Source organism: Bemisia tabaci, chromosome 4, assembly GCF_918797505.1.
Source record: "Bemisia tabaci chromosome 4, PGI_BMITA_v3".
In the NCBI taxonomy this organism is placed as follows: Eukaryota; Metazoa; Arthropoda; class Insecta; order Hemiptera; family Aleyrodidae; genus Bemisia; species Bemisia tabaci.
In genome coordinates, this window is record NC_092796.1 from 30,218,655 (window position 1) to 30,241,168 (window position 22,514).

Sequence of the window (22,514 nt, forward strand, 5' to 3'; positions counted from 1 at the left end):
CTTTTCGTCTATTTTACTGGAAATTTTTATGATTTTTTTTACATTTTTCCATTCCATTTTTCAATTCCATTTTTCCATTTTTTTTCTTTTTTCTTTTTTTGTAATATTTACGCCGTCTGCCACCAGAGATGTGAAAATTAAGGGTTCGGCCTTTTATGTATCTCTGACTTTCAAACGCTTTTCAGGGACAATGATTGGATTATCTTTGAAATAAACCTCGGACAGCAAATGAAGAAAACATGAATGGATAAAAAAACATAGCCGAAATATGAAAGAAATTATAAGCATTAAAGACTGGAAAGAATAAAGCAAATGCAAAAACTGCATCCGCAAAATGACCTAAATTAAACAGCAATTGAGGAGTGGTAACCTCAAGGAAAGCGAATATTTTACTCACAATTGTACATAGATGCCATGCAATGCACGGTATTCTCAAAATTTTATCAATACATTTTCAAATCCTTCATGTTGTTTGATTTCTAGAATGCCTGCTCGCGATTGAACTGTACCTAATTTTTCTGATTTTTTGTAAAAAGTAATTTTAAAGGATATCTAAAACTATGACAAAAAAAAAAAAAAATGTTGAAATTGCAAACACGAAGGACTCAATCTTTTCAGAAATGAGTCATTGTAAAGTAAGAACGCAACCAATCATCAATTGAACTTACAGGTTTAGAACAGATTCTCTTAAAACTTAAACTTTGCTTACCTGGATCATGACACTGACTAGAGAAATGACAACACTCTTGAATTGCAGAACTTGTCCTATTGCCATCATGACCATCTGAATTACCGACTTAATATACATCAAACCCAGGTACATCATCTGCATTTTTTTGTCACCTTTTTTACCCCGTCCTAAAGAAACAGTAAAAATAGACATGAATTTCAGGAAAAATATACTTAGGTTCAAATTAACTTTATGGCAGATGACCTTTGAAGCTACGTTTTATCACATTTTATATTTGTCCCGAGATAAAAAATTGCTGCTGCTCCACGAAAAATGGAGGCTCGTCTTTACAATGAAGACATTCGTTAACAACTCCCCCCCCCCTCCCCGTAGACTCGCACCACTACTCTTGACAGCTCAAGGACAGTCTTTTAAGGGTTTATCTTGATTTTCACCCTTCGATCCAATTATACAGAGCAACGGAGAATATGCGAGACAAATTTTCATTCCCCTGGTAAAAATTGGCGATAGGAGCTGCGTTTCAAAATACCATAGGAGTTCCTATAGCCGACTGAAGAGGGCGATAGAAAATCATATAGCTGGTGTAGAAAGTGGAAAAAATCATACGGCCGGGCTACACGAAGCGATAAAAAATTATACAGCCGGGCTATAGTTCCTATCGCCGAGCTTTACACTTTATCGCCTGGCTGTCGCTTTTTCGCCATCGGCTATAAAAGGCTATAAGAAATTGAGTGGAAATTCTTGTGCTTTGTAAATCCTTAAGTTTGTACGGAATCACCGTAATATTTACAAAACGCACATTATATTTTCCTTAACTACATATTTTTTTTCATCAATTAAAATGAGAATAATTCATACAGAGTGTGCAAACATTTCAAAGTCATGAGTTGAAAAACACTGACTCCGCGAGAATAAATATTGGAGCCTAACACAAAGCGGAGCGGCGGCGCACTGGCGCCTACAAACCTAACAGGGATACTTCACGCATTGCGCAACGCGTGAAGTATCCCTGTTAGGTTTGTAGGCGCCAATGCGCGTTCAGCGCCGGCTGCCCGCCCGCCGCGCCGCGCCGCAGCGTACCGCGGCGCTTGAAGCAACAATTTCACACCAGAGGTATTGTACAGTATCATACGAAATTGAAGGCGCTCTAATATATTAGGAATGTCAGGCATCCTTCAGAAGAACGGAGCTTTCCTCGCAAATTAAATCAAGATACTGCGGCCCAAAAAGAGAGCGGTAGTCCAAAAACTCACTAAGTCCTAGCATCCGTAATTAGTAAGTGACGTTTAGCATACACTTTATCGCCAGGCTGTTGCTTAGTCGCCATCGGCTATGAAAGGCTATAAGAAATTGTGTTGCCGGCTATAGAAGCTATTGGAAATCTTACAGCCGGCTGTAGGTCTATGGTATTTTGGAACACAGATTCTACCGCCAATTTTTACTAGGGTCGGTCAATTTGTGAGGTTAATATTCTGAGTTCGCAGTATTTTCATTTTTTTTTTTTTTTTTTTTTTTTTTTTTTTTTTTTTTTTTTTTTTTTTTTTTACACATAGAATTGCAGAAAAACGGATTTAATGTTGAGAACATGTACCGCTTCAAGACGTCATCAGGCGGTATTTCCCATTTAAACACACTAATTTAGCAGATTGTTTCATTTAGTCATTTAGTCATTCTGTCTACAATAGGTTACAAGGCATAGGTTCTACAAAAGGCACAAGGATATACTTGCTCTCTCAATTGACCCTGTCGTTTCTATTTTACCATGAAATTTCATCCGATTTCAGACACCTGCAAGGTTTCCGTTGTTTTATTTGAAATTATTTTTGCACATACTACGGATCAAAAGGAGGGAGTAGTGTAGATATGAGGATATGCCCCCAAATTTGACCTTTAAGTCGGCAGCTACGTGACCCCGGTGTGAGATCACTGGCGACTGTTGCGGGAATCGGTGTGACGTCACTGGCGACTGGTTGCGGGTTGCCTACCTATCGTTACCAGTGTTGTAAAATTGTGCAGAACCTATCGTTACCAGTGTTGTAAAATCGATAAAACGCTCCCGCAATTCGGGGGTGAGAGAGCTATGTTATTCGCATGCAAATCGAGTTTATTCGATGAAAAATAATGTGAATCAATAACGATCGAGCAACTATCTATCATGTTCATCGTTAAGACCGGGGTGATCGCACGATTGAACGTTCGATTCTATCGATAGGAGCCGATCAGATGGGGTCAGATCATTCGATTCGCTGATCCGATCACGAAGCGCCCCGATCAGTCTTTCCCCTTCGTCTTGAGCGAAGCTCAAACGAACCCCCGAATTGCGGGAGCGTTTTATCGATTTTCTATCGATTTCAATCGATTAGGACTAGATTTACGGTGATACTCATGCATTTATCTCGATGCTGTCTTCGTGAACCATGCACGGATCTCGCAGCGAGAGGTGAGAAGGATGGAAATCGATTCTTGGTAGCAGCTTACCAGGATCGAATTCAATCGATTGCTTGTGTGGGTGGTATCGATTTCTTGTGTGGGCGGTATCGATTTTCACTAATGCTCATTGAGTTCTGACGACGCGAAGGTAGATGATGAGATGATGGTGAATGCTGGGAACCAAGCTTGATTGTGTATTTTAAGCGAAGAACTTCGCTCTCTTGCCTCCGATTAGTGGAGAGGCTCATAGATTTTTCACCGATTCCTATCGATATAGCTTCGATTGGTATCGACTATGACCAATTTTCATCATCATATGCTTGAGCGCCTGCTCTTTTCTCGTTGTTTGTGTTGTCTCATCACGAATCGGTTGTTCGATCAGTAACGATTTCCATCACTTTTCTTCAATTTGAATGTGCAGAATATGACATCTCACCCACTCGAAGTCGATCGATTTTGCTTCGATTTTCACCCATTTGTATGTCTGCTTTCGTGGACCATGTGCGAACCCTTCCACCGAGAGGATAGGGAGAGGGGAATCCCCCTGCTACGGGAGATTGGATCAAACTGTTACGGCGTGTCCTCGAGACGAGACAGCCTTCATTTGAGTGAATAGGCAATCTGATACCGATTGCGTTAGAAGTCTGGTTCCCTTTGCGATGTATCGATTGATATGATATTCAAACCTATGACACGGGATCGAACACCGCAATAATCGATTCTTTATCACAGCTTCATAGGCAATCTGATGCCGATTGCGTTATGAGACTGGTTCCCTTTGCGATGTATCGACTGATATGACACGAGATCGAACACCGCAATAATCGATTCTTTATCACAGCTTCATAGGCAATCTGATTCCGTTTGCGTTGGTTCCCTTTGCGATGTATCGATTGATATGACACGAGATCGAACACCTCAATAATCGATAGTCGATTATTACACCTCACCTCACTAGTGACGCCATATTTGAGGGTATGGAATGGACGAAATAGAGGTGATAGCTAGCTCGTTGGGTACCCTCTCCCGGACTGAAAAGTGTGATTTTATAACGTGAAAGCCTTGCCCTGGGCTATCCTCGGGGTGATAGCTAGCTCGTTGGGTACCCTCTCCGGGACTGAAAAGTGTGGTTTTATAACGTGAAAGCCTTGCCCTGGGCTATCCTCGGGATGATACCGCCTTGATTTGAACGAATAGGCAATCTGGTGTTGCTACATGGTACTGTTTGCGGGATGAAGACGGCTATGGACTTTGCAGTAGTGTGTGGAGGGCTTTGCGATGTATCGATTGACAGGTAGGTGACAGAGAGGGCGTGCAGCCAAACGGTGGGTAGAGGGCATGAGATGGAGAGATGCCAGCTCCCGGAGGATCTCTTCCATGACAGATTGCTGTGGAGAGTGGGCATCGCAGAGCGCCTTAGTGCACCGTGAAAGCGGGTTATACATACATACGGTTTCCAGTGTCGTGGCATGCTTTGCGATGTATCGATTGCTATGCCGTTTAAACCTTTGAAAAATATCGATCGTAACGAGCACCATGTGCATAATCGATTCTTTATCATAGGTTCAAATGGGATACTCCATTATCATACCTTGACACTGAGGCTTTGAATGTCAGCGACTCGGGACGAGGGCGCCTTCATTTGAGTGGATAGTCGATCTGATACGTTTTAAATGCGTGTTGCAGACCCCTCCTCCTTCTCTTCCTCCTCCTCCTCCTCCTGGATCACGATGTCTTCTTACCGTGGATTGTTACACACCAGCGAGCATTTTCTGTTCGTTTTTTCGTCGGTGTGGTCCGCTTTTGCTGTCAGCTCGGCTCGCTCGAAGTGATTTGTTATCAAATTTCGAGCATGTCTCCGATAAAACCCGGTCGTGGTGTGTGCAGAGGCCCTATCGTATCGAAAACGATGGGAAACTCGTCTTTTTTCCTGACCCCGAACGGTGAACAGCAGATAGTGATCGGTTACAGTTGTAATGAACAGTTTACTCCTATCATCAAATTTTACGATTACGCTACAGTTCAAAACATGGTCGCCCTTAAGCCGAGCGAGTGGAGAGAGCTTACACGCTGGGACAAGGACATCGATGCGTATTTTGAGGGGGACAGCGACTTTGGGGAGACGCGCTATCTCGGGACCGTATCAAGATTTTTGAAGTTTGGTAGGATTCTGGGACGGAAAAGTCTTGTACTCGGTCAGAAAAATTCATCTCATCGTAAGTGTGCGAGAGAAATAGCGCTTCAAGAGAAGGCATGGAAAGAATTGAAGAAACTCGCTCCATCGATTAGCGCAGTAGTGGACAAAGCTGTTGACAATCAGCAAAAATTTCAAAAACTTTTTTCCGAAACTTGTGATTTAGTATTAAGAAAATGTCAGTATTTGGACAACGCTTCAATTTCAAATTTTGTGAGCGCTTTAGACCCTGGCTCGTTTGATGTTAAGACTTTTCCGATGATGGTTTTCCCCTATGCTCTTTGCGAATTGAAAAACCAGTGTCGTCATTTAATCGTTAGGAAAGTGATGCGTATAAAGCATGGCTTCAATTTGTCCCATCATGATCTCGACGGTTCATAGCACAGTATGAAAGTGTGTGTGTGGCAAATATACAATACTCATGTTCCTTTTTATATCAATAAATCTGCTGTATGTGATAAACGAATCTCTTCTTGTTTTTTTTTTCTCCCCCTCATCCGAGCTCCATCGATTCCTCTAGCCAATGCAGCCAAGGCTCATGATACTGAAACATCATTTGTCTACCGGTGTTCCCCGGGCGGGAGCAATCAAGGAACGAGAATTTGCACATCCCGTCGTGGTTCATACCCCATCAGTGTTTCACTTGTCTCAAAAAGAAAGGAAAAATGACTCATTTTCCAAATTCAAAACGGATCATATCGATTTAGATGAGGATGATGGTCGACAACTGACTAGAAACATCACCGTTTAAATAATCGAAAATTATTGATGGCTTTCACACCCGCACCAGCACCACGCGTTTAAATGAGCGGGACCGCAGGTCCTCGGCTATTGCCAAACCGTGGGAATCAGAAATATATTATAGAGAAGTTGATCGAGACAAGTTGAAACTTGTCGAAGGATGGCATCACTGGGAACGGATATTTGGAGATTATCGAATGAGAGTTACCGCGAAAACCCCGTATAAGTAATGATACTTTCCAGAGTCATTCGTGATTTTTCATCAGTTATATGTATGGTGAAAGGAGCTAAGTGAATGAGTAGTTTGTGTGGAACATGTGTGGTTTCCGAATGACACTCTAACAGGAAAATGAGTAGCGAGAACTGGGCGACCTTGAATATGGGCTCGCGCAGTCGCGCGACCGGGTCGATTGTTGAATCGTTATCGACAGAACTCGATCGATGAATCCCTATCTCGGCAATGCTTTTTATCGAACAAGGTCTTTCGATAACGAATCAACAATCGAACCGCAGACATACGCACATCACCGCGGTATTCAAAATAATTGTCAACTTCGAATCCACATCTCCGCGATGAGAGCATTATACTTGTCGCACCTAGAGTTCGACTCATTAGCCCCTCTAGTCACCGCTATCGATACTTAAACCCGAATTTTCTATCATCTCACGTATAGCGTGGTATAAGTTTTTTACGATCATACAACGTTGATACTGTGGTATACAACAGGGTGACGTCATAGAATGGATGCTTAGAGTGATGACACTCAATCGTATTCCCCCGGATGGATAGGCAACCCGCTACGAATTTATGGGAGAACCTCGGTCCTCCTCCTGTGTATGATTCCTAGTAGAGCGGGTAAGGTCGCTAGCTGGGTGGGGTGACGACACATAATGGATGCTTCGCATGACGTCACGTAAAATGATGCAGGTCATTGGTCAAACGTATTTACCCGAATGGTTGTACTGTGTATGATTGCTAATAGAGCAGATATCGTCACGGTAAAGGACTCATGGCACATGAAAAACCCTGTGAAGATAGGTTTTTGCAGATTTTTTGCAACGTCTGCTCCTTCAAATTTCCCGCCTAATTCACAGGCAAATTGTTGACTCTAACATATCATGCTTCGCTCGGGTGGGTAGGTAGGTAGCCCATAAGGATTAAACGGTTGTGGTTTAAAAAAGCTAATGGTAGCCCCTTCACGTTTAGGCAACCCGCAACAGTAAACACGGATGCCATACACCGTACACTAATCAATACCCGACTCCGGGTTAAATCATATTTTCCCGCTCAATTTTACAACACTGGTGTCCTCGCAACATGAAAACATTGTTACCATATCATATACTATAACCGTAGCAACACCCGTCATTAATTCAAATTTTCCCGCTCAATTTCTCAACGTTGGTTGGTTGATGTCGTCACAGCATGAAAAGACGGCTGTCATTTTATACACTAAAATACCCATCACCCGTAATTAATTCAAATTTTCCCGCTCAATTTCACAACGATAGTGACGTCATAGCATGAAAACATTGTTGACATATCATCCGCTAAAACACCCATCACCCAATCAACACCGTAAATTAATTCCGATTTTTCTGCACAATTTTACAACACTGGTAACGATAGGTAGGCAACCCGCAACAATTAACCAGTCGCTAGTGACGTCACACCATGGTTGGAAAATCATGCACCATACCCCACCCCTCATCCTACAATAATTCAGATTTTTCTGTACAATTTTACAACACCTCGCAACATAAAACATTGTTGACAGGTCATCCACTAAAACATTCATCACCCATCCTTCATCGCGAAATAATTCGGATTTTTCTGCACAGACTGACAGCGTGGGTGATAGGTAGGCAACCCGCAACAGTCGCTAGTGACGTCACACCATGGTTGCAAAATCATGCACCATACCCCACCCCTCACCGTAAATTAATTCCGATTTTTCTGCACAATTTTACAACACTGGTAATAATCGACATTTTTCTGCACAATTTTACAACACTGGTAACGATAGGTAGGCAACCCGCAACCAGTCGCCAGTGACGTCACACCGATTCCCGCAACAGTCGCCAGTGATCTCACACCGGGGTCACGTAGCTGCCGACTTAAAGGTCAAATTTGGGGGCATATCCTCATATCTACACTACTGGAGGGTATCCGCCGACGAACGCATTTTTGCTTGCAAAGCGGATGACTGACTATGACTCATGTCGGATCATCCATAAATTTAATCACGTGCATGTAAAGGAGCAATTTTGCAAAACTAATCATGAACTTCATTCATGAGACGGGACTGAGTAAAAATCGCTTTTAATTGTCTCCGATGGATGATTTTTTCCGTACGACGAGTGAGCAAATCCCTTCTTTGTAATCCCTTTCGCTCAATACTGCCCATCTCAGCATAGGTTTGAACTTTACGGTGCCCTATAGACTGAAAAGAAACTTTGAGCCATGGGTCTGCAAGGCTGTATTATTTCACCTTTGAAGTAGCTATGTTATTATACAGGAGAGGGCCTGACCCCCCTGTCACCGAAGGTCGGGGGGCTGTACATACATGGTATACCCCCTCCCCGTCCAAAAGGGGGTAAAGAGAGCCTTCTCCCTAAAATTTTTCGAAATTTTTACTTTATTTGGACACATTTTGAAGCTTTCGTGAAGCAGATTTTCCGATGATTTCTGCGCATAAAATAGGGTATACTCGTCGTTTCCTTCACGGAAGAAGGTAACTACGTTTCAAAGTGGCCAGATTTACCCTTGAAAATTGTATTTTCACCGAGAAAATCTTGGGTATTTCTAACTGAAATTTTCGCTGATTTTTCTCTTGATCTCATGCACAAATCAGGAAATTGTTCGACAAGAATTGCACCGATTTATTCTTGTAAAAAAACATAATATTTGCGATGATTTTGCAACCTTGGAATGGAGTTACGTTCCCTCGTCTGGAAAACGGCGTATTAAGTATTTTCAGCTCGAAATACTTCCAGATCGTTACAAAGAGTTGGATTGCATTTTGCAAAAAGGAACCAAGATCATGCCAATGTCGCTAAGATTGTGCAACTGGTTCACCTTGCAAATATAATCTGATCATTTAAACAATATTCATCTTTACTGTCAATGAACTATATATTCATGACGAATATCACCTTTGAAAATTCAATTTTTTGCGTAATTTCAGTAATTGTATTGCAAAGGATGTCAATTGCACAATCCTAGCAACGTTGGAATGCTCTTGGGTTCCTTTTGGTAAAATGCAATCCAGTTACACTATGACAAAGAATCATCGTTGATGAATATTTTTTCCAACCATTTACAGAATTTCTGGGTGAGGGACCAGATGATACTATTTTCAATTCTAGTAAGCCATCTAGCTACGCCCATGTACTCGTATTTTACTTAAATTCTTCCCTTTTACGGTTTCCTAATTGGACGTATTTCTGCCAAACGGAACTAAGCGCCAATTTGAGTTCCTTTTGAGGAATTTAGAATCCCGGATAGCGCGTTCTGTCGAACGGAACTAAGCGCCATGGAAAAGCATTGCGAGTATAGGAACGAATGAGCTCGACGCCCGGTTCCGCCGCCAATCCAAGCCCCCCTCTACCTTCCTCCCCCGATGGCGCTTCGTTCCGTTTGACAGAAATACGTCCAATTGGATCACATTTTGCAATTTGGAACTATAAATTCTAGCCCGCTAAAAACAACCTATGTGCCATTAGTTTCCTTACGCACATAAGCGTTTTTCCAGAAGAGCCAGAATTTACAGTTCCAAATTGCAAAATGCAGTCCAATTAACCTGTGTCAAGTCTGGATTGAATAATACCTTTTCTAGTAGACGTAATTTTCGAGGGTTTCCTCATCTCCTTGTTGCCCATCTTCATCATATCCGTGTGTGGGTGTGGGTGTGTGTGAGCGGCGTGCGCATGTGCGGCCATCATATCCTTCTTGTCGGCGTCGTACTTCTGCTTCATGATGAGGTTGAAGTAGGCTTGCTCCGGGGTCTGCTCCATGGAGGACGACATGTGAGAGGTCTCCGCGCCCGAGCTCATGCTACCTCCACCGCTGCTTCCACTTCCCCCCTTCTCATCCCCAAACGACCCGCGGGTAGCTTGAAGCAGGGACAGCAGCAACAGGGACCAACGCGGCTCCAGGCGACTTCGTTTCCACGACATTTTGACGGCGATGTGAAAGAAAAGAGGTAGTGGCGCACCCAAGCTTGAACCCTGCGAACAGAGAAGTTTCGGCGGGTGTTGTTGAACTCAAGGTGGTGGTGTGGCGCGCTTTGTGATATATTGATTGACTTGCCCTTTAAATCTACGGAAAAGGATCGGGAAATAGGATGATCGCAACGAAAACCGTAATAATCTATTATTTACCACAGCTTCAAATGGGGAAATATCGATTAATCGATCCACGTCTCGCCATTGGATCACACTGTGTAGAGAGAGTATTGTACTCCGATTGGTTCACCAGTTTAAGGTATTTCATGGAGCTCTGAGGGTACAATAAAAATTAATCCGAACTTCAGAAATGTGTATTTTTTCGAGACCAATGAACAATACCTGCAGGTCAAGTGTAATGGTTGACAAAATTAACTGTCAAAGTTTGTTTAGAACTCACTTCAGAGGTTGGAAATAAAAATTTTCAACAGGGCTAGAACTCTGGCGCCATCTTCTTTATTTAAATAGAGCTGGGCCCTGAGAACTAATTCAAGGCCTAAAGTTGACAAACCAATCATAAAACTCTCTCAAAAGAAGTATGCGTGATAAATTATAAACTAATTTCGAAATCTAGGCAACTAAGCTCCGTATTGTTCCAGTCTTAAAAGCAGATTCGCGAAAATAGATTAGAATCGCAATTAGCGAAAATTGAGTTTTGGACGGAACAATCTGTAAGATCGTTGGCTCTTAGATTAAAGATGCAATGAGGAGTGATTTCCGGATAGCAGTGCAACCAGTGGCTCACAGTGGATCGAATCAATCAGAAAGGTCGGACATGAATTTTTTTTATTAAAACTGCAAATTTTAATGTTTAATTCATCAAATTTTATATTTTAGGGTATACTTCTAAGACAAGATTCCACGAGGAAACCAATGAAACCTCTTTTAGAACCTCAAAGTTTTATATAAACGGAGTTACAAGCTTATAAAGTTTCCAAACTTTGTCCGACCACTTCCGTTGAATCGACCCACTGTGCGGCGCGGCGACTGCTCCTGGAAAATCATACTGATTAATTACGGCGATAAATCATAGTTGACCCGGGGGAGGGGGAAGGGAGAGTCAAAATGGGTATAATGCTGGACGATCTGAGCTCGATCACAGTGAAAATCTGTTTGCAACTTACTTGCTCTCAGCTTAGATTACGATTGTCAGATCGACCAGCACTGTAGGTTTTCATTTCAGTAATCAGAATGCAGATGAGAACGCATCAAAAAACGAAAGACGGATAGAGGAAGCAGTAGAAGTAGAAGAAGAAGACGAAGATGAGGAGCCGTTTATAAAAACGTGTTGTTGAACATTGGATTTTTGATCCTCCTCTCCCTCTCGTAGCGCACCCTAACACAGGTCTACACACCTATAAAACATCTTACTTAAAGCTCAGTTTGATCTGTCTCCCTTTCAAGTTCGTATTTTGCGATGATTTATGGATTTAAATTTTTATATCTTCCCTTAATTTTTCAATTTTTCATCTTATATTTTTGAAAAAGCGGTGCTGCTCGCCCTTTTTAGCGTTAAGCAACGTAGCGGTGGACGCCGACGCCCCCCTCCTTTCTGTAACGCACCCGTAACGCAGGCTGGGACCACCTTCTTTACCTAGTACGTTACGTACTTTATGAGCGGCCCTTGAGGAAGAGTTAGAAATGAGAAGGAGATGAGGAGGGAGAAGGGGAAGAAGATGAGAAAGAAAAAACAGAGAATAAAAGATAGGAGGAGTGAGGAGAATAGTAAGAATTTTTTCCTCACTCTCTTCATCTTGGTCCTCTCCTTTTTTTCTGAGTCTTTCCTTCTTTGTACCTTGTCAAAATGGTTCTATGGGGGCTAATGAGCTTTCAATGGGTTCCCATAGGAATTCATGGGGATCAATTGGAACCCATATAAGATGGGAAAGAACACCTGTGGGTCCCTGTATCGCGAGTGGAGCGATCTACAGGAACCCATGGGGTAGCCAGACCATTTTGTCATATCTTCTCCAATAACTGTTCAATTCATGAACCAAGGGTATCCTCGTGTTCAGTTCACTCAGTAGTTTCCACTTAAACACGAAATTCATCAAATTTCAGACACTTGCAAATTCTCTATTCATGCAAATCAAACATTCCGATTCACGTATCTCCGACGACACATCCGACGACTCCATCGTGGACAGGCCGGCTGCTAAGTCGCAGGAATTAAAGGAGGCCGGACGGCGGAAAGCGCCGAGCCGCCATGTATGACTGAAATAATTGGGGCTTTTAATTAGATGCCGGGATCCCGTTGTGCATGCATGTGCGAGATCGACCATTGCCGGCCCCGGTCCCGGCGTGCGTTACGCGCTACGCAAGAGTGACGGCGCCGGCCGCCGCGCGACGCCCGACGACCGACGACGCTCATCGGAAATCGAATCAACGGACACCGACGCGATGAGATGCGTCAAGTGACCCACACTCCAGTAAGGAAAAATGCCGCATGAGCATTCGAATGTTGCCGAATTGCCTCTCAGGAAGTATTTTTTTTTATGAACTGTATGAAGATACACAAACTGATAGCGGTAGACGCACTCCTACGACAGTATGTTGGAGTTTTTAAGCTTTATGCTGAATTTTTAACGCACGCTGGCTAAAAAACTCCAACATACTGTATGAAGATAGTTCCTCGAAATTTTCAGATACCATCGATCAAATGGAGAATTTGCATGCAAATTTATTGCTTTGTCTGATTGTTCTTAGAGAGCTAATTTCACAGTATTTTTTATAGTTTTTTTCTGATATGGGAAATAGTATAAAAATAGATCTATAAGTGAGAAAATGCACTGCGGAGTGACGTCATCTGGCGGCATTTCCCACTTAAACTCATATATTTTAGCAGATTAGATAATTTTTTCATATCTTCTCCAATAATTGTTCAATTCATGAACCAAGGGTACCCTTGTGCTCAGTTCACTCGGTAGTTTCCACTCAGACACAAAATTCATCAAATTTCAGAAACCTGCAAATTCTCTATTACGAACGAAATTCTCCGAAGAATCTGAAGGAAAATATTTACAAATTTTCCAGAAAATTCGTGATTTATCGAAGGAGATTTGGCAACATCTGAAGACTCTTACGGCGTTTTTACTTAGCACCGCAACACATTACTCGTCCTCGGCCTCTCATTGAAAAGCCCTAGCAGATATGCCACTTCGACCTGGAGCCGAATTTTGTCGGTTCTCTCTCACGGCGATGCAACATCCATCGATGAGTCCGAACCGCACCACCGGCCAATCAGAAGCGCTAGGCTGGACTTGAATTTTTTTTTTTTTTATTTTTTTTTGGTATTTTGCTCTTTATAGCTCGCAAAACGAGAAATGCCCAGTTGAGCTGTGGCCAAACATTCATGCTGTAATTTTTCAAATGTTCAAGGATTTGGGTCCAGTGAAATCTATTCCTGTAAATACACCGGTAAGTTCCGTGAAAATTTGTTGTCACTACCAGGATTCGAATTTGGGACCTATATTATTGACCTAGAGTCTAACGTGCTGACTACCTGGCCAATCCTACTGGGAAATTAAAAAAACCACCGAGTTTAAATAGTAATTCAACACTTATTCGAACATTTCAAGTGTTAAAAAACAAGCCGTAGTAAATCTCTATAGAAAATTTAACAATTATTTTCTAAAATGTAACGCTTCCCTAGTAACATACCGACTGATAAGTTATATCTTGAGGAAATCCTTAAAAAGATATTAGTTTTGATTTTCGGTGGGACATCTTAGTAACATCTTCAGAATATTTTTGAGATATCATCGTCTGATATCTTTACTAGATATCTTCAAATACTCTAAAAATAATTGTTAAAATATCATCAGTGAAATCTTTTATGACATTTTCAAGTTCTTAAAAATGAATGTTTAAAGTTATTTTTTACAGAAATTCATACGACAATCAAGAATGAAATTTCAAGTATTTGTTTAATGATATCCGGTGAATGTTCAGTCTGAATGTCAGCCTTGATTTTCGGTGGCAAATCAGGAGCTTATCTTTCAGATTTCTTCACTGATGTTAAGAATAATTTCTCTGAGTCAATATTAACTGATATTCTAAGAAGGTTGTACAACGATATCTTTAAGATATCTCCTGATTTTGTTCGAACGTAATTAGTGAGGTCAGCATGTAAATGTTAGTGTTTTAAATCTCCGATGATGTACTTCAAGAATAACGAAGTCATCGTTATGATGAAATCTTAGGTATCAATAATTATTTCTTCAGAATATCACATTACGATATCTACCAAATTTATTCATGATTTTTTTTCAAGACATTTAATAATGCTATTTTGAAGATAAATTCAGAAACATTTGGAAGTTATCATTAGTTCATGACATGCTCGTTTTCGCCAATAAGCCTACAGGTCATTTTAGGAACACCCGCCACGAATATTTAGCAAGATTTCTTTTCGTTATTTTAGAAAAAGAAAAATGTAGACATCATTGACTGATAACTCATTGATATTCAAAATGGCATATTATGATGAACCATCAGGAAAGATAACGTACTTATCACTTCACACAGATTTTTTCAAACTATCGCACGCAGATTAATTTTAAAAATTTATTGAAGATATCGACAAATGATATTCTGAAGATAACTTTAGAATTATCTTAAAGTTACCATGTAGTTTCTGAATTTTCCGCCAGGGTTCTCTGCAGTCTCTTTTTTCAGGAAAATAAAAGTTAATGCTTTTGGACCCTACCATGACGTTTTTTTAAGGATTTTGCACATCTTAAATTAAAGAAAGCACCGTTCCTCTGGTTTTGAACATAGTTTCAGATAAAAAAATTGAGACTAGCATAGTGAAGTGTGGGTACCGAAACGGTGACTCTCCGTAAGAGATGCCTTTTTGCAGGGCCCTAGAGTAATGGTAAGCTCAGGGTGTGAGTAAGGCTTAAGTAAATGCACCCATGACCTTAATAAGGAGCTTCTGTTTGGCGAGTGCTTGTAGTACATCAATCCGCTGGACCGATTCATGCGGAATCAACTCTGGGATGCTCACAGAGATTCTGGGAGGAATTCTTCGGAGTCCGGACCAAATTGAGGACAGCATAAAACTGAGATGTTCGGAGGAATTCGTTTGAGATATCCGGAAGAAATCTAACGAATTATATCTTAAAGGCGTGGACAAAAATATGTTCTTGAGGATATCTTGAGGATGTAAAATTTTGATACCCTCAAGATATCGTGATCATATCATTTTTTTACTAGGCTAAGACAACATTGTATGATAGTGTGGAAAAATCATGACCAGGTTCCTATGGAACAGCAGTAAAATTTTTCTGGCGGAAATCGTGTGAGATATCCGGAGGGAGATCTAATGATTTTATCTTAAGGGCGTGGACAAAAATATATTCTTGAGAATATCCTGAGGATATCATATTTTTTCATCATTCAGGAATTTTGATATCCTCAAAATATCGTGATGATATCATTTTGTTACTAGGGTTTAACAAACTAGTTGCTCGGGAGAGAAAACTTTTCTTTCGAAAAAACTATTCAATGCAGAGAAGAGAAAAGTTTTCTCTCCCGAGCAACTAGTCAGTGCTTAGGAACGGATACATTCCTCTCCTAAGAACAAACTAGTTGGTCGGTAGGGAAAACTTTTCTCTCTAAAACAACTACTCAATGCAGAGGACAGAAAAGTTTTCTCTCCTGGGCAACTAGTTTGTGCTTAGGATGTTTTAGGATACTTGAGACCTACATTATAAGAACCAGCAAGATCATGCATTGATTCATGTCTACATTTCCTTTTCCCTATAAAATAGGAAATTATAAGGTAAGATGAGATTAGACGAAATCTAGTCAATTTAATGAAATCTTCTGCCTACTCGGCAACAGCGAAAAACTCATCAAAGCCGTACATTCATGTGCGTGCGCGCCTGGCGCTACAGTAATAATTATAGCAATCCAGATGTATATGGTGTATGATGTGCCGAACGAAGAAAATTCCCGTCTGTCTCGAGAAATCTTGCATGAGGAATGTCACTTCGGATGAGGGCAGGGGGAAAAAAACCACCTGAGGTTCAGTCGGTACCCGCAATCGATTCGCGAATCGGGGTCAAGTATGAATTTTCCGTTTTAGCAGCCCCCCCCCCCCCCCCCCATTTCATCTGGATTTGGAATCGTCACCCAACTATAAATTCAGGTTCAATGTAATATTAGGAACACTTATTGAAGCCGAAAGTACCTATTACCAACGTAGGGTAAGGCTAAATAGTTGTTGCTCCAAATCAAAGGGCACTTTGGTGTAAGATTCTCATCATGGAGTTGGAGGATTGCAAAATGTAATTCAACTGAAAGCAAACTAACGATTAAGTTGGGGGGAAGAAGGCTGGAGCAAATAACTGGGAAATGGTGTGCTTTGCAAATAGGATTAAATTGCAAAGAAGGTGTTACTGCCAGAGGAAAATAAGTTAAATTCGTGGAAAGAAGGAGTTGGATGATATCTAAGGGAGTTAAACGAGAAGTGATATTTGGAATGAGATTTTCTTAGAAGAAGTTACGCAGCTTAAATAAGAGTATTGAAAAAAGAGACGCTACTGCTGAGATGAAAGGATATTGAATTTTCTCATTTCCCTTACAGGAATTTTAAGCATATACTTTTGAGTTTCGTTTTTATGCCGCTCTGTTAGGTTTAAGTTCCGTTTAATATTCGGTCCAAATAGCACAAATATTCATTAATTGTTGGGTTCTTTTATCGGGATTTTGGACATGAAATTTCTACTGTAACTTACCTTTCGAAAATGAAGCCTATGCTTTTGGAGCCATGACACTCAAGAAATTTTATTCCTATGACCAGTTGAACACGTCTTGGAATACAGCAAGCAATCTGAAATTATAAAACAACAGATCAGTCATTCAGTCAATGATGAATTTATTAGGTATCATTTAGAGCTGTGAAAGTAGGTCTAAATATTTGTTTGCTTCTCCGTTTAAAACATACATAGTATGACAGGAAGTCCGCGATATTGCAAAATGAGATACGTGCGGTTTGGGAATTTCACCATCGATAAGTTTTGACCATTTTGACCATATCTGCACCAATGAAGGGGGGGAGGGGGGGCCGGATTTAAGGGGTCGGCCACATGGACCGCGGCCCATGGCGGCAAATTTAGGGGGCGGCAAAAGTTGTAATTTGTTCAAATGTAGGTATCGAGAAAAAAATCTAATCCAGAAAAAAAAAATTGCAAACGAGAAAAGGCGAAAAAATCTCTCATTTTCTGAGATTTAAAGTATAGTACTTTCTAATTTGTTCGTCTTTCGGTGATACAAGAGACAGCGCCTTTCATTAGTCTATTTGAGAGAGAAACCAAACACGCAATTTGGCCTGGAGCGGCGCGGCGCAGAGAGCAAGGATGACGAGGACATGAGATGGAAAGGAGAGGCCCTCGGCGCCCCGGTCAGCATGGAACACACATTAGCGCCTACAAGACTCCATGAATACTTCACGCATTGCGTCAAACGTTGTGCAGTCAGCAGCGGTCGGCGTGAAACTCATAGTGCCTACAAGACTGCACGAATACTTCACGCATTGCGTCAAAAACAGTGCGATCAGCAGCGGTCGGCGTGAAACGCATAGCGGCTACAAGACTGTAGGGATACTTCACACATTGCGCCAAACAGTGCGGTTGGTGCGATGGCGGAAATTAAACCACATTCATGTTTATTCTTTCATAATTTTTTCGTTCTTTTCTTATAAATGGAAGGCCTCGTCCACACAGGGATAGGTTTGCAGAACTTAATTTTTGCGCAAAGTTCCATGAACTTTTGCTAGTGTTGACAGGGCTTTCACAAAAAAATGTGCCCAATACGAAATAAACGCGTCTTATGCACCCCTCCTCTTCCGGTACATTCACTCTATGGTTTGTATCTCTTTTTTAAACAAACTTTAAATCACCATCCCAAATACCAGTAATCGCGATTTGATCGGAGAACGTATTGCGATTTTATCGACGTTATGAAAAACGTCATTGAAGTGTTATCGGATATAAAATTGCGATTTCATCACACGAATTTGCAATAGAATCGCAATTTTATCGACGCGCGTTTTATCGCAATGTTTTCGAACAAAATTGGGGATAAATTACGGTAAAATTCAGATTCTATCGCATGCGATTCAATAGAGATAACATTGCGACAAAATTGAGGATAATCGCTCAGATGTTGATAATCCTATCGATTTCATCGCCAAAAAATCGTACAAAAGTCGCAAATTAATTTGAAAATATCGCGATTTTTCCGTTGAAAAATGCTAATTGGGATAACTTCGATGTATATACCTTCCAATTTGACGTTTTCCCTTGTGTTCCATTTTGATTAAAATTTTTGGCGTCCCAAAAATGCGCCTTTTGCTTGTGGAACACGTCTCTGCTTGTCCGCGCCCGGTGTCAATGGCTCAATTTTGAGCTTTCACGGGCCGATGTTCTTTTTTTGGGTGGACTTTCACATATTGACCACGAGCTGTTATGGAGCAGTTCGTCGCTTGGCTGACATAAGGGCGTAACTCCACATCGAGATGAGCCCGGAAAAGCATTGAAACGTATGGAGGAGTGGAGGACAGGGTTCATTGTATATAGTGCAGTTACGCTCGTATGTCAGGTAAGCGACGATTTATCATATTTAAAGTTGGCCCGTCGAGAAGTTACAGAAGAATGTAACCTCCACAAAATCCTACGACACAGAGACAACCGGGGGTTGGGGTCAAGTTCGAGAGCCTTTTTTAAGCTCATGCTCCACATCAGTCAATACTCGAGATTTTTCCCGCCAATCGCCCCCGTCATGTAATTACCGGCTTATTTAAGAAAATGGACTCGCACCATTTATCATCGGGGTTTTCTTCACCCCCATGCAGATTCTCATGCTGACATCTTCCTCCCTCAAGTTGCCGGGGGGGGGGGGAGCACAGTCGCCCCTTCCAGGGGGTGGCGTACCGGCTGAACTGCGAGCTTTTCAATCATCTTTTTTGTTGCGCCGAGCGCGGCGGACCTTCCTCGACACGGGTCTAATCTATTAAAGCTTTTTCTCCGCCCCCCCTTCCCCCCCTCCGGATGCGGAAACATATTTATTTCCGTCAATTACCTCGCTCTGCTGTGTTCCGGAACATTTTTGTCTCTTGAGGTGGATCGGCCTTGAGGTTGAGTGGAGGGGATGATTCCGGTAGATAGCGCCACCTTCTTATCGATGGCTGAAGTCTAAAAATCATTGCAGTGCGCGGCGTTTACGATCTCAATTATGTTTTATTTTCTTTTAAAGAACCAAAATATCGCCCTGAAATCAGGAATATTTTTGGACGAGGAAAAATAATCATAATAAATCTCGAGAAAAATTGTCTGTTGGTCTTTTTTACCAAGCAGAAAAAAATTGAATTTTGCAGCGTCACAGTCGAACGTCGTCATCGCTAAGACAGATCCCGAGTAGCATTTTTCAACGGAAAAATCGCGATTTGTTGCGATTTTGTTGGCGATAAAATCGCTAAGATCATCAACATCTGAGCGATTATCCTCGATCTTATCGCGATAAAATCGCGCTTTCATCGCCCGACAATTTATCGCGATATTTTCGAAATAAAAATCGCGATAAATGGCGATTTAATCTCGATTTTATCGACGAAAATTTATCACGATTTATCGAACCAAAAATTGCGATGTTTTGCGATTAAATCGCCATATATGGCAATTTTCAATGAGAAAATATCTCGATTTATTGCCACCGATATAATCGCAATAACTAACCAATAAAATCGCTATTTATAGCGATCACTGCTACTTGGGTCGTCTATGGTTCCATTTAGTAGAAATACGTCCAATCACTTTCGCGTGTCGCTCAATAACGAAGAATGACTGAGAAATCGCGCAATTTATAACTAACTACACGGCGGGAAATGAGAGTGTTAGTGCGAGCGACCAAGAATCGCCACTGAAAATTGTTGTGGCGGGTCCTGGATCGAGCCTGGCAGTTAGGAACTGTCCAAAGATTTTTGTCGCCGGCGCGACGGTTTATTTCATATTTACGCATAGCTGTACGAATGCATTTATACACGCGATGCGTTTTCATCTTGCAGCTGTGCACCTGCTTTGTTGAATTTTTGGTGCGAAACGGTGCCGCGGCATGCAACGGATTGGTGACCAAAAAATGGGTCGCGTCATCTAAAGGAAAGCCGAGGTATTGAGGCATCTTAGGCCGCTGAGCGACACGCGACAGAAATTGCGTGAAAAAATAGGCTCAAAACGTCCTTATTTCTTTACAGTTAAACGAAAGCATATCAGGTTTTCTCTTGTATAATCTTATCGGATTTGCGCCTCTGAATAAGATCGGCTTTATCAAATACTCCGTTTAAAACCGTATTGAAGATGAAGGTTGATGCTCCGCACTGTATTTGGTGCAATGCATGAAGTATTCCTGCACTCTTGTAGGCGCCATTATGCTTTCCGCGGCTGCTAGCGACCGCGCTGTGTTAGGCGCAATGAAGTATTCCTGCACTCTTGTAGGCGCTAATATGCTTTACGCGCCGATCGGCGCCGGTCGCACTATGTGTGGTGAGATTATAAACGACGAAACATCATTGGATGTGAAAGAAACTGTTGAAACAAGGAAAGACATGGAGGAAAGAATGGCTGGGTAAAATTGATGAAACGGTTCAAGCAGAGTGCAGACAAAAATATTCGAATAAAGAGTCCATCGAAAATTTCAAGTAAACAAGAAGCAGAAGCTAGAAGTAAACTACTCAACGGCAATTCTTTAATACTGCTGTGATTTTTCTTCTCTATGCGAAGAAAATTCTGCAAAAACTTCAAGAAATGATGTCAATTTGCTCTCCTTTAAAAAAATAACAAAGCGGCGGAGATTTTCAGACACCGCAAACGAGGTATGTGATTGCGGACTTACGCCGTCGACATGCTTTACCATAGGACACGGGGATCCCCTCAAAATCTCGATGATAAAAATGCGAGGATAGCTCTAAAATAAGTCCCGCAAGACAACACGACCCGTTTCCGCGAGTGGGAGGGTAGCACGTTTTGATGAGCTGGAGCGACTGGGAGGGGGGGTGGAGGATGATGTGACGTGCTACGGAACCGTTAATGACCTTCAGTAATATTCGTCCTAAAAAAACGATCACGTAGGTGGGAGTCGGACCTGCGAATGAATGAATCAATATTGGAGAGTGAAATTGTCACACGTAATTAATAAAATAGCTCGCAGGTGGATAGCGGGGGCAGGAGGGGGGTGGAGCGTGGTATGTGTGCTGATGGAGGACATCAAACAGTCGAAGGGGAGACGACTCCACCGCAAATGCTGAGTACCGTTGGATGTCATCAAACGCTTTTCACCGGAGAGGGAGAGAGATCATGTCAGTGCTGCCGTCCACAGCAAAAACGCCGTAACTCCACTCAAAATGGTTTCATTTTCTCCAACACGTACTGCTTTATTGAAAGAAAATGCAATTGCCCAGAGGGTTCATTTTTTCAACTTTTAGTTCCTAATGGTGTGGTGGAGTTGTATTGAAAAAATGAAGGATGAACTTAACTGATGAAAGCTGTATAACATCACAACTTATCGCGATCACTGCTACCAGAGTTCCTTTATAGAGAGATTTCAAACGGTAAAAAGATTACACAAATCGGACGTTTTCTGTAATCTTTGATCAACCCATTCCCGAATTCCTAACTCCGTTTTCTCTCTCATTCAATTTGTTCTTTGTCGTACCCCCCTTCCCCGATTCATTCCAGTGGATCTAAAGTCCAGACTCTTAAAAACATCGACAAGAAAAAGTGCTCTTGATTCAATCAGAATCTAGCTTAAATCAAGAACCAAGCCTCTAATTTAAGCGGATTTAGTTTTGATTCAAGCAAAAATCCGATTGAATCAAGAGTGTTTTTTCTTGTCAATGTTTTCACGAGTCTGGACTCTAGATCCAATGTGTTTTTTTTTTTTTTTTTTTTTTTTTTTTTTTTTTTTTTTTTCAGTGTTGGTGAAAATATAATATTTATTCCTGTTTGTGACACTGTGAAGGCCTAAAATACGGGAACCAATCAGAAATGAATTCGCATTGTCTTTACTTTCCGTATAAAGGGACTCTAACTGCCACTCGGGTAGCGACGATACAAATCGAACGAGGGCATTCGATGAATCGCTCGGTTGCTCGGAATCCGGGCGATCCAAGTTCGGGGCGAAAACGTTTTTACGGCGGGACAATCCATCGGCGGCGGAGCCCGTCACGCGTCA

At 41.6% G+C, this 22,514-nt stretch overlaps 1 protein-coding gene across 2 annotated transcripts in view; it reads right to left on the reverse strand.

The window, feature by feature from the left end:
* Positions 1 to 22,514, reverse strand: part of LOC109035464 (uncharacterized) — a 45,430-nt gene that overhangs the window by 13,625 nt on the left and 9,291 nt on the right. For both annotated transcript variants that reach the window (XM_019049116.2, XM_019049123.2), the window contains exons 2-4: positions 17,027 to 17,121; positions 9,887 to 10,286; positions 710 to 858 (exon numbers count right to left, since the gene is read on the reverse strand). In XM_019049116.2, the coding sequence (XP_018904661.1) occupies positions 710 to 858; positions 9,887 to 10,235 (498 nt within the window). In that variant the 5' untranslated portion in view covers positions 10,236 to 10,286; positions 17,027 to 17,121. The remainder of the gene's footprint in view (positions 1 to 709; positions 859 to 9,886; positions 10,287 to 17,026; positions 17,122 to 22,514) is intronic.